Raw genomic sequence first — 17,432 nt, 5'->3', positions numbered from 1 at the left:
TATCTATATAAATCACACATACATACACATTAACATAGCATTTGCCGCAGTGTATCAATAGGTATTCGCTGCTGCAGTCTGGGCTGAACGACTTTTTCGGCTATCAGCTATCTTCCCCTGGAGTTCCCATGTTTCCCATAGAGAGGCCCTTCCGTGGATTGGTTGGCCCGGGCAGAGGCTGCGGTGATAATCTGGTAGCGGGCTGTGAACGGTATGGACCGGCTGGCCCCGTACAGAGGTGAGTGGCCGCACGGGACATATGTGAAAACCGGAAGGAAGAGCCGGTTGTTTTGATTTGTCTCCGCTTTGTTCTGCCTGAGCGGAAGTGGTGGAAAGCTCCTTCTCAGCCGGCTCCGTGCTTGTATGTATTGTTCTCTGTGAAGCCGAGTGATGGACGCTGCAGGTACACAAGGTTTGATTTCTATCTTACTATAAAAATGAATGTTCCCGCCTCATAATAATTATTGTGCGCCTCCACTGTACAAAGTGCCATGTACGTGATACAAATCCCTGCCTGAGTCTTCCAACATACTGCACGTTCAATGGGGATTATTGGGAACACATGTGGCACCCTGTGTCTCCACCACACATATGTGTTAATGTATATTTATATGACGATCCATCCAGCCTGTGCCAGGGAGGGCCACAAACCAGACCTGTCCTGTTTTCCAACCTTTCTAGCCTTTGTGTTGCTTTGGGTCCATATTGGGCCAAACTAGGTCCTTGCATTTATCAACAAATTTAAATGGCCAGCCCAATGCATCACATTATATAGAATTGTAACAAACTGCATTTTTTTTTTTTTTTGGTGCAATGAATGACAGCGCCTTGTATGTATGTGGCCAGGCATTCATTCGGATTTCTCCATGTAAACATGTGTTGATGCGGCACACTAGTGGGAAGGAGCGCTAACAGGTAGAGGTGTCAGGTTGGCTATCACATTAGTATTTTTGTTATCGGTGTTGAAAAGCTACCAACAAATTAGCTTGGACATATTTACATTGTAATGAAAAATATACATGCAGCATGTCAGAATACTTGTTACACTGGGGAACACATTTCTTGTTGAGTTAGATATTACACTTGTTTTTTACTAATTTGTGGGTAGTGAATCCAAAAATGACCCCAGTTTTTATGATACAGGGTACCTTCCATTTTTGTCAAAAAACATACAAATTTTACATATAATGAAATACCTTGTATGTACTGTTTGTATAAATTTCTTTTGTTCATACAAAGGATTTATTGTTACTCTGACTTTTTTTTTTTTTATGGTAAAACATTTGAAAATTAATCTGGTAAGCGGTTAAGGTAAAAATTTACGCTTATAGCTTCTCCTGGAGTGTTCAGTGTTGGGACGATCCCGCCAGATGCTCCAACAATAGTCAGCCATCATATGTACATCTACCATGTACCCTGATACCGTCCTTCCATGATCTTCAAATCCTGGTGGAATCATTCCCCTTGCTCATCACTGACTGCACCAAGGTTTTACAGAAAGTTAGAAAGATGGCAATGCAGAAAATGCACCTTGATGCTCATATTGCAACCAAGCATTTTGCAACCAACCAAACCAGGAGTTTCAGGAGAATTTCTGTGTAATTACTTGCACGTGTGTTTCCAAGAAAGTCCTTGACACAATGAATTTGAATGATAACCAAGCATTCTTTTCCACTTCTGACATTGTCCTGATGAAATGTTCATCTTTGATGAGCTGCTAAATCTGTGGACCTTCAAACACACCTACCTTTATTTTTTCAAATGACAGGCTAGGAAATGTCAAAATGAGGTACTTGAAACAGTCTCCTTCAGTTGGCAAAGCTTTAACAAACTGCTTCATCAGACCCAGTTTTATGTGCAAAGTCGTGAATAAAATATTCTTTCTATCAACAAGTGGCTCATGTAGAATGTTTGGATCACCTGCTTTTAGGGCAGATCTTGGAGGCCAATTCCTTTCCACCCAATGCCTCTCACAAGCTCTGCTGTCCCACATGCACAGATAACAGGGATACTTGGTGTATCCGCGTTGCTGACAGAGGACCCAATTGTGTTGGTGATAATTTCAACAATTCAATGACTCTGTTCATGTCTGCATATTTTTCACAAAGAGAAAGTGAATGGCCAATTGGGACTGACCCAAATATATTGCCATTGTGAAGGAGGACACACTTTAAGCTCCGCTTTGAGCTATTGATGAATAGTCGCCATTCAGTTGAGTTTTAGTTTGAAATTCCTTCCCAATTCCTTCATTAAACCAGGTATGTTATGACAATACACAAAGCCACTGTCAGTTCTAAAGTACTTCAGAAATGCAATTTCTCTGGTTTGAAAGTACGATACCTTTGTTCCTTTTTCAAGTAAGTTTTTCCCATGCAGTCTTGATGCTAGGAGTTCTGAAGCCTTCTCCCCCAGTCCTCTTCAATTTCAAACTCTTCATCATTGTTGTCACCTAGTTCATCACTGTATACATGTTCTTCAAGAGAGGGTAGTGTAATGAAAACTAGCACTGGAATTTCATCTGGATGAGCCATTGGGCATATAGCAAATGGTAGACTAGGATATTCTATGTTACATTTATTTTTCTTGTTATATCCTGAAGTTTTCACTATACAAACGTAACAGTCACTGATATGATCTCCTGGCTGTCGCCAAACAATAGGTATACCAAATGGCATCCTATCACGTGTTCCCGTTGTCCACATCCGTAAACCCTTGACACACTGTTTGCCAGCCTTATTAGGGGTCCAAAACCTATCTTGATCACCAAGTTTAACTTTGAAATATGCCAAATAGGCTTGCTCTACAAATGTGCTGATGTTTGCCCTTGGCCTGGGAATGGTGAAACTGCCACAGATTCAAATAACAAAATGAATCAGGGTTGTTTAGGCACTTATGACGAAAAACAGCAGAGCCAGACATGATCTGAAAGAAAGGAAATGTGTGTAAGTAGAAAAATAGATTTTGCTTTTTTACTACGTAGAGCATCGCACAACCTCTGACCACACTGTCTTGCGTTTAAAGGAAGAGCCTATACAAATCCATGCTACAATCCATGTACTTTCAGTATCTGCATACCTACTTTAGTGTAAATAGGCTTAAAAATTGAAGTCAACAAAAAATGTGTTCGAAATTGTTCCCCGCTGTTAAATGGAGAACTGTTTTTACTACTTTTGGTGTATTGTGCTAATACATAAATATAATACATTGCAGTGCCTGTTCACCTGCATTTTCAGAGTACTGTCCCATTAAAATGTGTTGCTATAATACAACATACGTTAACACAATGCAAAAGCTTTAGTGCAAAGGCAAGAATCTTTATTTTTCAGACACTTATATAGTATTTTCAAAACTCATTGACTGAAAATAAGATTTTTTTTGAAAATACCAATTCTTTTTTCTTCTAGTGTGTTAGCTTTGGAAATAGAGCCTGTGAAAGGCCTTTAAAGAGATTTGCTCTTATGGCTTTGTTGGCTCGCTGGCCAAAACAGACTTCCAGAGGGGCAGGAGCGTTTAAAGGGACATCACTTTGGTTTGACCAGTGAAAGAGGGACAGTATAGGATCAGCTAAGTTTTATAGTTGCCCTTCTCCCAATTCTGTTGCTGACAATTCACTCCCAGCTACTATATTTCTAACATGACATCTGGCACACATAACTTTCATCACCAGAGCCTGTGTCCTGAGCTATGACACTGTATCTGAAGGGAATCTGTTGTTGATAAGCTAAACACTTTGAAGCAACTTCAACTTAAATACATTTACCTGATGGTGTCTTCAGCTTCTCCCATTTTTCCTGTGGAGTGCATCCCAGAGAGACCCCAGGGACTACACTTTGTAATGCAAGTTGCTTCCTTTAACTATTGGCTGTTGACATAGATTGCCATTAGGGAGCTGACTGTACTTACCCAACTGTAAGCAATCTGTGCTGTTTTTGACATGGCTGGCCTGTTCCCTAATCACATACAGTGTTCAACAGAGAGCTTTTTTTTTAAAGCTGGGTGGGAAATAATTTTAGATGGGTGGCAGTCCTTGTATTGTAACACAACTAATCAGTAGCTACTCAAAAACCACTGGGTGGTTAATGAAAAGTGCAGGGTGGTGCACCCGGCTAAAAGGGGCTGGGGAGAACAGTGACTAATATTGCATGTATTATTCACATACAGTTGCTGTCTATTAAAAAAAAATCCCATCTTAGTAATGAATGTGTTATTCTTATAGAGCATTGAGTAGCAGTAAGTTTATTTTTTACACTCCTTAACAGAAACTACCTCTTTTATGTAAATGTGAAAACAGGTCCCAGGAAAGTTTCATCAAATATCATATTCTTTTCTTTATAAATACACCCCTAGTAACGTACTGCATTGGTATGCGCCTCCTTTACCTTAGCATTTAGTTGGCATTTACAACTTAGACCCCTTTTCAGACAGACTCCATCTGCTTTGCACCTAAGCCCACTTTAATTTGACTTTTTTACCTATTCCGGCTTTGCCATGGGGATTATGGGTCTGAATTATTTAAACCTGCAGTGGTTTATTAAAAAATAAATATTTGTTATAGTTGGCAAATGTTTTCAGTCGGGCCCTGTAATTGAACCACCTTTTTAAAATCAAGCCACAAATTCCCCAACAGATTAGTATGTAGATTCCAGCTGCCTTGTGTAGTTTTGGCTTTACATTTGGGGTCCTTGTCTTACAACAAGACAAATTGTAAGTTTTCTATTGAGACATTGTAATTGGTATGCCTGCTTCAGAATGGGTTTTGGTTTTTGGATGAGCTCCCTCACTGTTTCCCAAGCATGGGCACTGTAATTTGGTGGAGGGCATTTTCTCCACACCCGCAGAGCTGTGGCTTACTCTTTTAGTTCATATATATTATATCACTACTGCAAGTCATATGTGAAATTTTTTACATTTGGTTTTTATTAATCCCTTGTATTAGGCACCTTCTTTTACAAAGTAGGTAAAATGTTTTCATGCTGTAGGTAATGGCATAATTCTGGAGCTTCCTTATACATGAGTGTCTTTGTAATTATTCCTATTTTAACTTTGAAATTAAAGTCTATATTTTTGTTAGTGTAAAAAAGAAGTTCAAATAACTGATTCTAAATTCTATTGTAATAATGTGCAAGGAGATAAATACAGATTACAGACATGAATTGTAATATGATGCTGAAAAAGGAACCCTGGTTATTTAATTTATGTAAAACAGACATGTCTTTACAACCTTTGATGTGTTAGGGACTTTAGCTTCTGATGTGCTGATCGCTGATAGATTTTTACCGGTGTACTCCTTATGTACAATAACCATTGGTTAGCAAAATTAGGTTTCTAAGCTTATTTTCCTTAGGTTCATTGGTAAATGTTGAATCTTGACTGTGCGTAAGATGTGAAAGAAAAGTACTCGGAGACAGTAAAACTAGATGTTGATTGCTGGTTTTCTCCGTCTTTCTCAACCAAACCTGTCCAAGTACTACAACAGTGTATGTTTTGTAGAAAGCTACACTAGTAGTTAATCTAAATTGGTGAGACACTATTTACCCCACATATGGATATGAAATTACCTGCAAAATATTGTTGCTCGGACTTGAGGACAGGTTTGGGAAACTGGCATACCATATATACCAATTTTAAAAACAAATCCAATATCGGTGAATACACAGTAGAAATGGGTTTTCCCAGTACAACACAGCCACAAATTCTTATCTTACTTTAGGGTCGGTAAATTGCAAGTAAGTCTTACACAAGTTTGCAATACTTCTTCTGTGTGTTTTGTTAGTTATGGATGCATTTGCATGCAGTTTTATGTTCCTTAATTTTTGTCTTCATATATTTATGCTGATTTTTTTTTTTTTTCATATTTTCCTATTTATTTTACCTTCTAGGAGATGCCTTTGATAAACCACCTTGCCGAGGCTGTTCCTCTTACCTTATGGAACCATATATCAGATGTGCTGAATGTGGACCTCCAGAATTTCTACTGTGTTTGCAGGTACAATTTCCTAACACCTTTATACTCCATTTTAAAATGGCGCAAAGAAAAGTTTTGCATTTTCCTAAGCTGCATTTAATTAACACTAAAAACTGTACCTTGAACCACTTTGCGTATCATACATAGCCATACTTAGTAAGTCAGTTTGAAAAAAGACATCAAGTTCAACCCCTAGGGAAAAAACATATCCCAGATATAATACCCTATGTACTTAGTTGATCCAGAGAAAGGCAAAAAAACCCTGATACATTTTGCTCCAACAGGAGAAAAATTTCTTCCTGATTCCATGAGACAATCTAATGTTCCCTGGATCAAGAGTCTGTTATATTTACTTTAAATCTTTATTACCCAGTTATATTATGTACAGCTTTTTCCTAAAGCAATCTGTAGAACTTGCTGAAGCTACTTCCTGAGGGAGCCTATTCCACATTTTCACAGACCTTACAGTGAAGAATCCCTTCCTTAGCTTAAACTTCTTTTCCTCCAGACCCAAAGAGTGCCCTTTTGTTCTTTTGAACAAACTTAGTGTCCAGCAAATTTGTGTTTTGTTTTTTCTACACTGTGTGGTGATAAACAAGAGTCAAATTAATGCCTTCTAAACTAAATGTTCAAGGCATATAGAAGCTATGATTTCAACCCTTTATATTTCAGCACATATTTTCACCTAGTCTTTCTTTTGATTGGCTGCATCAGGATGATGTAACTCCAGAGCATACACATGGGAGTTACTTTGTTCTGACACAGAATCATGCACTGTACACTAAATTTTACATGTGTGGCTCAGTTTAAAGAAATACTGGCATGCAGCTACACCAAGTTTAAGTACATTTGCAAAAGATATACCTTTGGAGTTTTATATTTGGGTAGCTTTAAAGAACTTTACCAATAAATATGTTACTGTAAATTATACTATATCACTGTGTTAATATTAGCACCAAATCTTTCTTTCTTGATGTCTCAAAAACATGCTTTGTACGCATTCCTCCATTGGCCACCTCCATTTGGTGCATGCACATCAAAAATGTTGATACACTGCTTCCTAACTCTAGCGTACAGAAATTTCATGACTATGTGTCCCAGGTTGTCTTATACTTCTACACAAGATTTCAGACATCACTGCTGGCAATGATAAGCATAATTGAGCAGTGCATCGAGTGGTTAGGAACATGATGACAAGAAAAGTACAGGTAATGTAAGTAAGACAATGCTGTGCATTGACGTAGCTTCCTCTGTTCCCAGTGAAGGTGTGTGCATGGCAAGCTTTTAGTATTGCCTTAAATTGGGCGTTACCGGCTCAGCATAGCAGCACATTAGTGTTTCTTCCACTTCCTGCTGTTTTCTTTACTGTTCAGTTATATTTTACTTTTTTTGTATAATTGTATTTACAAATTGTTATTTTTCTTTGTTTTTAGTGTTTCTCAAGAGGATTTGAGTATAAGAAGCACCAGAGTGATCACAGTTATGAGATCATGGTAGGTAAATCCTTTTCAGTATGACATAAATATGTTAACTATTGTAAATTGTATCTTTTTATTTCTGCCTAGGCAATTTGTTCTTAGCTGGTTTGTTTGTGGAATGGCCATACATTTCTTTAATTTATCTGAATGTATGGCCATTTATTTTCTTACATTTAAGAATCACAGCTAGGTGAACTGACACTACAGCATAGCTACAAAGTAGTAATTGACAATTCTCCAATCAGTGTCCTAATGATTGCTGGGGTGGTTTTTGTGCCCTCTCATGTTTTTCTCCTGGCCATTCTCATTTTTTCTCTGTTCTAATGTATTAAAAATCAAATACTTTTCCCAATATTTTCACCTGCCAGCGCTTATTTGTTAAGTGGAATGGTATTTGAGATGATGTTTTTTTAAAGTTTAAATTTTAACATGAACCTGTTCTTTGTTCATGTAATGCAAATTAACAATTTCTCTTTAATGGCAACAGAAGCTTCTAATTACTCTCTCTATACTCTTCTGCTTTTTCTTTTGGCTGTTGGAAGTGCTCAGTAAATGACTGTTACAGCAACCAGTTTTGTATTATAAAGGTTGGGGGAATATACCATAAAACTTACCTGTCTGTTCGCAGTCTTTTCTGAAATGTACGATGCTTGGTATCCCTAAAAGAAATTGCAAACCGGCTGGTAGGTTTTTTTTTTTTTTTTGTATTTGTTTTTAATTTTTGTTTTTTTGACCAGTAAACTGATGTCCTCATTTCCTTCCTCGTGTCATTTCTGTAAACCTTTAGTATTGAAGGTATTATCGAGTGGGCCATTTTTCAATTAAACCATGAATTGCAAAAACAAATGTAGACTGGGGATCCCATGTTATAGAATCTGTTACCTAAAATAACATATTCAGTAAACCTGTTTTTACATATTATTTAACCAATTTTATTCTTTCTAAATAGACCTCAGATTTTCCAGTACTGGATCCTAGCTGGTCAGCTCACGAGGAGATGGCTCTTCTAGAAGCTGTAATGGACTGTGGATTTGGAAATTGGTAAGCATTTGAAAGCTTTAAGAACCAATGGAGGGCATACGTAGTGTTTTTTTTATTTGTCCATTAACCTCCCAACCGTTAAGACCGAACTTTTCCGTGCAAAAAAAAGTTGCAATTATCGATAAGCCCGTACTTTTCTCACTATATTAAAGTCTCTGCTCATCCCGCATCGTGTCCGTGTTCCAGCGTCGATCTCCCTCTCCAGCGTCGGGTGCCTTCTCCTATACCAGCGGGACCGGTAAGATGCCGGCCGGCTTCATGCCGGTCCCGCTGATCGTCCTGCGTCGTTCTCCTTCCAGCGTTGGGTGCTTCTAACACAAGAAGCCGGCCGGCGGAAAAAAAAAAAGCCGGCCGGCTTCTCCCTGCGTGCGCGATAACGTCGGCGCGCGTGCGGAAATTCAAATTCAAACTCATTCAAACATTTTGTATTGGATTGAATACAAACTCCTGTATCCAATCCAATACAAAATAATTAAAAATAAATACAAAGTATGTATTTTGTATTGGATTGGATACAGGAGTTTGTATTCAATCCAATACATAATGAGAGTTTGAATTTTGTTCTCATTTTGTATTGGATTGAATACAAAGTCCTGTATCCAATCCAATACAAAATGATAGAAAATATATTTATGTGGTTTTGTCTATAGGTATGTGATGGACACTAGGGAGGTGTTTTAGAAAAATATATTACTATACAGTATACTGAATTATCGCATTTTCAGTATTTTTAATTTATTTATGTATTCTTGTTTAAGCTGAATTTTGTATTTTTCCTTTAATTTTATTAAAAGTAATTTTTTTTTTTTTTTTACTATTCGGACATATTTCTGTAAGTTACAGGTCTACAATTTAACAATTTCATGAAAACCTGTAACGCTTTTGGTACAGAAATCTAGACATCAGTGTAACGCCCAGGTGGTTAAAGAAGAAATAAAGCCTTTAAAGTGTGTTTGTGTTTAAATATATATATAGAGAGTGATATCTCTCAAATGAAGCCTCTTTTTACATTAAAACCTACCAAGAATTCTGATCCTTTCGTACTGAAAAAAAAGAAAAACTTGGTAGACTGTAGACCAGTCCAGGATGACACCCTCCTACTACCAGTATGCAACAGTTCTTTGCTAGTAGGATTCCTCTTTATCACTGTTGCCTGTAACCCACTTATTTGGCTCGGGTACATACCAGGGACCACAAACTCCAAATCAAATTGGCATCCCAGTAAATGTAGGTCAAAAGGCATGCAGGGCTTTTTTTTTTTTTTTTTTTTTTTTTTTTTTTTTTTTTTTTTTTTACTCCAGTTCTGGCCTACATACCCAGTATTCAAGGTTGGTATTGTGGTGTGAATATAGATGGTATTTCAAAATTACTTACAACAAGCATAGTAGATGTGGATTAAAAATAATCATTTTAAACTCTTGAAATAACTACATAAGTATATTTTGTCAAAACATCCCCTGTTAAAGAATGAACTTTGTTTCTGTGTTACCACTCGTCCTTTGCGTTTGATAGGTGTACAGCTGCCTAATGGCCAAGCAGGTCTGAAACTGGGGGAAAAAACCTTCATTTCCATGCTATACTGCAAGTTTTGGTGTATTTTTATTGTTGATTGAATTTTTTGTTCCAGTAACGTCTTGTTTTAGGACAATATCCTGTTTTTAATTTGACTTGCAGTTTACATCACACTAACACCTATATCATCCAGCACAAAAAAGTACTAATAATACTTGTAACAGTACTTTGATTGTTTTGTAAATATGCACTTTGTAATCATGATTTGGATGAAGCATGTACGTGCCAGTAGCTTTTTCGTGGGAAGATATATTTCCTCTTTTGACATCAAAAATAACTGTACGTTGTGCCAAGCCTTGCTGTGCCATTGGAGTGTACAAAACTATTGGATTTGTACGGAAGACTTCAGTTACACGGAAGCTATTTTTAATAAAATAAATATAGATGAGAAACTAAGACCATCCCAAGACTCTGCTGTTAATAATGTTTGTAACTATTTTCTCTTGCAGGCAGGAAGTAGCAAATCAAATGCGGACGAAGACTAAAGAGGATTGTGAAAATCACTACATGAAACATTTTGTTAATAACCCCCTTTTTGCAAGCACTTTATTGAATAAACAAAATGAAGAAGAAAAAAATGTGGAAACGGCTGTTCCTTTTCAAGGTAAATTACAATGTAACTGCATAGTACCATAATTGTTCTTTGTTTTCTTTTGTTTGAGTTGTATTTTGAATGCACGCAGGTCTTCAAAATGTTATTGGCTTCCAATAATTCACATGAAGGTTCAGAGGCTGCATTTGTCATGCTTTTCATTGCACTTTGTTTCTGTGCATGCATAATGTCCCAAAGATGTGCATTTCAAGTCACCCATTTTTGTCAAATTCCCCTTGTCATTCAATTTAAAAAAACTGAAAATATAACTTAACTTGCTATTCAAACACAACATCCTCAAGATGTTGCCTCAAGATGTTTGTATTTAAATTTCATTTTACTTTGTAATTTCCCTACTAGTGACAGTCCAGACATACCTCATGTTTTATGTTCAGATGGAGATGCATTCAATAGCCCATCATTTTTTAATATTGTAACCTTGGGGCTGTGTTTGTACCAGCTTTTGTGTGCTGACCATTACAAGGAAATCTTGTTTTTTTTTTTACATAAAATACAGAAAAAGTACTGTGATAATAAAGAATACAGAGATCTAATATATAACTCAGGTAAAGGCATGCACTACCTTTTCTCTTATAAGGTGTCTAATATCTATTGACTCCCAGGTTGATGGTAATTCCTACCAGAATTGTCTAGAAACTGTAATTGGCTTCTTGCGGAGATACATAAAGCTTTCTATGTGCTTTAGGGACATTGCAGTTGTTTGTCAAGTAGCAATAAAGCATCTACTGAACGACCCAACAACATTACATTTGTCACAATGATATAGTTATTCTTGATGTATAATAACTGCTGCCACATCCATATATACAGTGAGGGAAAGAAGTATTTGATCCCCTGCTAATTTTGTACGTTTGCCCTCTGACAAAGAAATTACCAGTCTATAATTGTAATGGTAGGTTTATTGTAACTGAATAACAACAAAAGAACCCTCAAAAACCCAGTGCTCAAAAGTCAGAGCTTGATGTGCATTGTATTAATGAAATAAGTATTTGATCCCCTATCAACTGGCAAGATTTTAGGCTCCCAGGTGTCTTCACTGTATGCAGGTAACAAGCTGAGATTAAGAGCACCCTCTGTATGGGAGTTCTCCTAATCCAAGCTTGTTACAGTAACTGTGTAATAGACACCTGCCCACAAACGCAATCAATCAGATTCCAAACTAGCCACCATGGCCAAGAGGACAATTTATTATTATTATTATAAACAGGATTTATATAGCGCCAACAAATTAGGCAGCGCTGTACATTAAATAGGGGTTGCAAATGACAGACTAATACAGACAGTGATACAGGAGGAGAGGACCCTGCCCTGAAGAGCTTACAATCTAGTGTTGGGGGAATTTACACACAATAGGATGGGAGATATGTAGCGGTGGGAAGTAGTGATGGTCTCAAAAGGCAGAAGAATATGGGAGGTAAATGAGAGGGCAGAGTCAAAGGTGACACCAAGACAACGTGCCTGAGGGGAGGGCCGAATAACAGTGTTGTTAACAGTTAGATATAGGTCAGGGGGAGATTTGGAATTTGAGGGGGGATGATGATGATGAGTTCTGTTTTATCCAGGTTGAGCTTCAAAAATCGGTCTGACATCCATGATGAGATGGCTGACAGGCAGCATGAGACCTTATCCAGGACTGAGGGAGACAGGTCAGGGGTGGACAGATAGATTTAAGTGTCATCAGCATACAGATGGTACTGTAAACCAAAGGAGGATATGAGACTACCCATAGAGAAGGTGTACAGAGAAAAGAGAACCGGTCCAAGAATTGACCCTTGGGGAACACCAACAGGGAGGAGAGTGGGTGAGGAGGAGTTACCATTGAAAGAAACTTGAAAGGAGCGTTCAGACAGATAGGAAGCAAACCAAGCGAGAGCAGTGTCACTGATACCAATGGGAGCGCATGATTTGTATTAGAAAGGGGTGAAAAGCAGAGGAAAGCTCAAGGAGAAGGAGCAGGGAAAAGTTGCCTTGAGACTTAGCTCTCATGAGGTCATTGTCCACTTTAGTAAGGGCTGTTTCGGTGAAATGGTTAGCTCTAAAACCAGACTGGAGAGGGTCAAGGAGTGAGTTGGTGCTCCGGTAATTGGTGAGTCTTTTGTAGACAAGGCGTTCAAGAAGTTTGGAGAGCTATGGGAAACAGGAGATAGGACGGTAGTTAGAGGGTAGGGAGGGGTCCACTGAGGGTTTCTTTAGGATGGGGAGAATTATGGCATGTTTGAAAGCTGAGGGGTATTTACCAGTAGAAAGGGAGAGGTTGAATAGTTTGGTTAGGGTAGGGGCCAAGGTGGAGGAATGGGCACGGAGTGGATCAGAGGGAATTGGGTCAAGCGGACAGGTAATAGATGGAGATGTTGAGAGAAGACAAAAGACTTCGTCCACAGTAGCAGGGCTGAGGGAGGTCAGTGATGATTTACAGGTGGAAGGGACATCATGTCTTATTTTGTCTATTTTATCTCTAAGGTGATAGGTAGGTGGCAATGTCTTGGGCAGAGAAGGATGTTGTGTGGGGTTTAGAATATAGTCAATTGTTGAGAAGAGGTTGCGTTGTTTGGAAGCTTGAGAGGAAATGACTGCAGAGAAATAATTTTGCTTGGTGACAGTGAGCTCTGTGTTAAAGCTTTGTAGCTTGGCTTTGTAGTCCATGAAGTCAGCGCTGAGGCCAGGTTTTCTCCACTTGCGCTCAGCTGCACGAACAGTTTGGTGTGATTGTTGTGCCAGGGTTGGGGGTTGGCAGGGGGGTAGCGGAAGGTGGCAGGGGCTACTTTATCCAAAGCCAAGGAAAGAGTGGTTTAACATGGTGGCAGCATCATCTAGGGAGGTGATTTTGAAGAGGGCGGGGGTTAGGGAAAAGGTTGTGGTCAAGGTTACAGATATTTCTCTGCCATTGCCCAGGTCTGGGATGTGGCAAGGGAGGGCAAGAGTTCGATAGGTTGAAGGTGATAAGGTTGTGATCAGAAAGGGAAAATGGTGAGTTGTCGAGGATGAGGTTGCAGAGTTTAGAAAATACCTGGTCTAAAGTGTGTCTGACTATGTGTGTGGGGCCATTGATGTTCTGATTGAGTGAGTCCAAATGAGGAGGTAATGGAGAGCATTTTGGCTGAGGAGGGAAGATTGGGCTCATCCATTGCAACATTAAAGTCACCAAGGATGAGGGTGGGCAGGTCATGGAAAAGAATGTGTTGGAACCAGGATGCAAAGTTATCCAAAAATTTTGATACTGGGCCAGGGGGGCAGTAGACAACAGCAACAATGAGGGGTAAGGGGCTAAAGAGACGGACAGAGTGAACTTCAAAAGAGGTGAAAATGAGAGAGGGTGGGGTAGGAAGGACTGTACAGTTAGATGAGAGAAGGAGACCCACACCACCCCCTACTTTGTTGCCAGGTCTAGGGGTATGTGTAAAATGCAGGCCTCCTTAGGGGAGAGCGGCAGGAGAGTCAGAGGAGGAAGCCAAGTTTCAGTGAGAGCCAGAAAGTTCAGAGATTTAGAAAGGAGAAGGTTGTGTATGGAGGTTTCCAGAGAGAGGGGGTAAGGACTTATGGTTAGGGTGAATGGGGATGAGGTTAGGAGAAGGGAGTATCTTACTGAGAGTATATGGGAGGGGGAGGCTGTGTGGGGGACCAGGGTTTGGTGACATGTCACCAGAGAGTATCAGTAAGGAAAAAAGGTGCAGGAGCACAGACAGAGAAATAAGGAGAGTGAAGGAGCAGAAAGACTTGAGTTATCAGACTGGGGAGGACAGGGAGTAGTGCCAACAAAGAGAGAGCAGGGTGAATAATACATTTTACAGATAATTGCGAACCATATGCGTACATTAAACAATGTGACAAACTGAAGTTGAAGACAATATGCAGAGGATTGAGAATTGATTCTTTGTTTGTTTTATATGGTATTTTAACTGAGTATTTTTAATAAAGTGTAATTTTTATCATTTTAATACCGTATGTTTTTTTATTGTGGTAATGTTATGATATGTGTATGCCGTTAAAGTCCCACAACTTTCTTCGTAAAAATGAACATTACATTTGTGTCGTGCAGTAAATAAACACAGTAAGGATTGAAAAATTTAGATATCCCAGCCTCTACCTGTGTAGAGCATTCCAATTAGCAGGTTGAAACAAGCAGTATTTGGATGGTATGAACCAACACTTTTAATTAAAAAAAAAAAAAAAAACTATAAAAATTATTTTGCCTTTCTTCCATTGCCACACTTTTTTATTATTATTATAAACATTCTTTTAATGCAATATTAACCATAATCTTACATCTTATTTTATTTTTTAGCTTCTGATGACCCACCAAGGCCAACATTTGATTCTCTTCTTTCTAGAGATATGGCAGGATATATGCCAGCTAGGGCAGATTTTATAGAGGTAAATATAACTAATTAGAATTGTAATTTATTACCAGCAATATGCCCAAATACTAATCTATAGCAGTATATGCCTGTACTTCTCAATGTTTAGACCAACTCATGTCCGTATACACAAATGTATTCTCAGAGACAAAAAACATTATAGTGTCACTATTCCATAATTGCATTGATATGGGTGACTTGTTGATAATAAAAAAAAAAAAAAGTTTTGTGTAAGAAATTAGAAGCTGCTGACATCATTGATAATCCTTTATTAAATTTTTATATTTTGTGCTCAACAGGAGTTTGATAATTATGCTGAGTGGGATCTAAGAGACATTGATTTTGTTGAAGATGACTCAGAAGTTTTGCATGGTAAGCATATTTTGTATAAAACAGCCTCAGTACTAATTATTACAGACTGCAGCTGTGTTTAGTAAATTATCAGATGAAGAAAATTCACCATACCATGTGTGTTTCTGCATATTTTTTTAGAACAGCTGAACTGCTAGACGTGTGTCCTAAAACAGCCAACCTGTGGTTTGCGGCTCTGGCCAGAGACCCAACCCCTCCCCCCCCGAGCGGGATCGGGAGAATGAGGGCGCATTGGCCAGAGCCACAGACCGTGTCCCCCGTGCTCAGGGGAGTGGGTGGGCTGTTTCTAGACACAACACAGGGTTATGGCATCATGACATCACTATGGGGGTTTCTCCCCCTTTGAGTGACACTCGGCTCCCTGCGCATGCGTGGTCCGGTAATTTTAGTGGTCCGCAAGACATAAAAGATTGATGACCACTGTCCTAAAAGACCTAAAATCCATTATTATGGTTTTCTAAAAAAATGAATGCTGAGGTTTCTACTTAGACCAGGTCTTTTTTTTCATTTAAAAAGTGTTTTTCTTTTAAAGAAAGTCAAAAGAAAAAAAATAGGATAGTTAGTTGTTTTTCACGTCTGTTATTTTCTGTTAGATTCTGTACACCTCTTCTCATTGCTTTTATTCCTAAAAACATTTCTATCTTAACACAAGCGGAGAGGTACAACTTACAATACAACCATGCTATATTAATTCTCTCCTAGACATACAACACTATTGTTCAATTACCTGTATATAAATCCCGAGGGCATGTGGGAAAATGAAGATTTCTGAAATATGGTTGGAATTGTTTATGCCCTGTTAGATTCTGTGATATTTACCTTTCCTTTTTACCTCATTTCTAGCTTTGAAAATTGCTGTTGTAGACATTTATCATTCAAGGCTGAAGGAGCGACAGAGAAGGAAAAGGTAAAATGTAACTACAATTTATTATCTTGTACTCTTCCAGTAATCAGACAATTAGGCCTGAGGGCACTAAACACTCATATCGGGTTATTACCATTAGACATATTTTACTTTATTCAGAATTAATATAGTTGGGATTATGTGGAAATACTATTCCTGGGGCGATGACACTTAAAGACCACAGTTGTCAAAAGCTGCCTATAAACCTAACTGCATCTTTTGGAGTGGGGGAGACCAGAGTGCCTGGAGGAAACCTACGAACATGGGGAACCCACGAACATAGTTGTTGTATGCTATCTTGTAGTTTGATGAGTTTTATTTTGCACATGTATATTCTTGTAACAAATGTTATTTTTTTGTCATTGTAGAATTATCAGAGAACATGGCCTTATAAATTTAAGGAAGTTTCAAAGTAAGCAGTTTGTCTTTATTTCATCTCCATAGTGTTGTCTCTATGTGTCCCTACTGTACAGTTTCGTATTTCCAAACAAATGCATGCATTCATTAACCACCTGACCGGTAAACCCGACCTTGGTTCGGGTTTATCGATTTTGCAAAAATCGATAAACCCGAACTTTTCTCACTGTGTAAATCCCAATCACTTACCTGGTCCCCGCTGCGATGATCCCTTCTGTCTAGCGTCGATCGAAAAAAAAAAAAAATACTCCCCTTCTCTCCGCAGCTTCTCCGGACATGTCTTCCGTCTTCTTTCTTCATCCGGCGAGTGCAGTGACGATCACCGGGGTTTCCCGGTGACGTCGGTGCGGGCAGGAGGCGGGGCGGGAAATTCAAAATCCTTTTTTATTTTTTTTTTTTAAAAAATGTATTAAATTTATAAAATTTTGGACATATTTCGGTGAGTTATGCGGTAATTAGGTGAATTATAAGTAATTATTGAGTAATTCAGTGAATTATAGCCTACAATCTAAAATAAATTTCCATTCAAAAAATTTAACACTGTTTGCATGGAAGTTTGGAAAGAATTAGAATACCCGGCTTTCGCGTACGCGTCCCTCAGCGATTCCTGATGATGTCCGTGCGTGGGCCGGCGATGGGGGTCGTAGCGGGAAATTCAAATATTTTGTATTGGATTCAATCCAAAGTCCTGTATCCAATCCAATACAAAATAATA

General features: G+C 38.5%; 1 protein-coding gene across 3 annotated transcripts in view; it reads left to right on the top strand.

Annotated features, from left to right (window-relative positions):
• Positions 1-81: 81 nt before the first annotated feature.
• Positions 82-17,432, top strand: part of TADA2A (transcriptional adaptor 2A) — a 25,409-nt gene continuing 8,058 nt past the window's right edge. Inside the window, exons 1-9 of one of the 3 annotated variants that reach the window (XM_072422411.1) lie at positions 82-238; positions 5,880-5,986; positions 7,399-7,458; positions 8,393-8,484; positions 10,506-10,660; positions 14,952-15,040; positions 15,324-15,396; positions 16,240-16,303; positions 16,669-16,712. In XM_072422411.1, coding sequence (XP_072278512.1) covers positions 214-238; positions 5,880-5,986; positions 7,399-7,458; positions 8,393-8,484; positions 10,506-10,660; positions 14,952-15,040; positions 15,324-15,396; positions 16,240-16,303; positions 16,669-16,712 — 709 coding nt within the window. In that variant the 5' untranslated portion in view covers positions 82-213. The other 2 variants (XM_072422429.1, XM_072422420.1) reach the window with 2 other exon arrangements.

This window comes from Pyxicephalus adspersus, chromosome 1 (assembly GCF_032062135.1).
Source record: "Pyxicephalus adspersus chromosome 1, UCB_Pads_2.0, whole genome shotgun sequence".
Classification (NCBI taxonomy): domain Eukaryota; kingdom Metazoa; phylum Chordata; class Amphibia; order Anura; family Pyxicephalidae; genus Pyxicephalus; species Pyxicephalus adspersus.
Note: the sequence above shows the minus strand (reverse complement) of the source record. Positions and strands in the feature narration are given on the sequence as shown.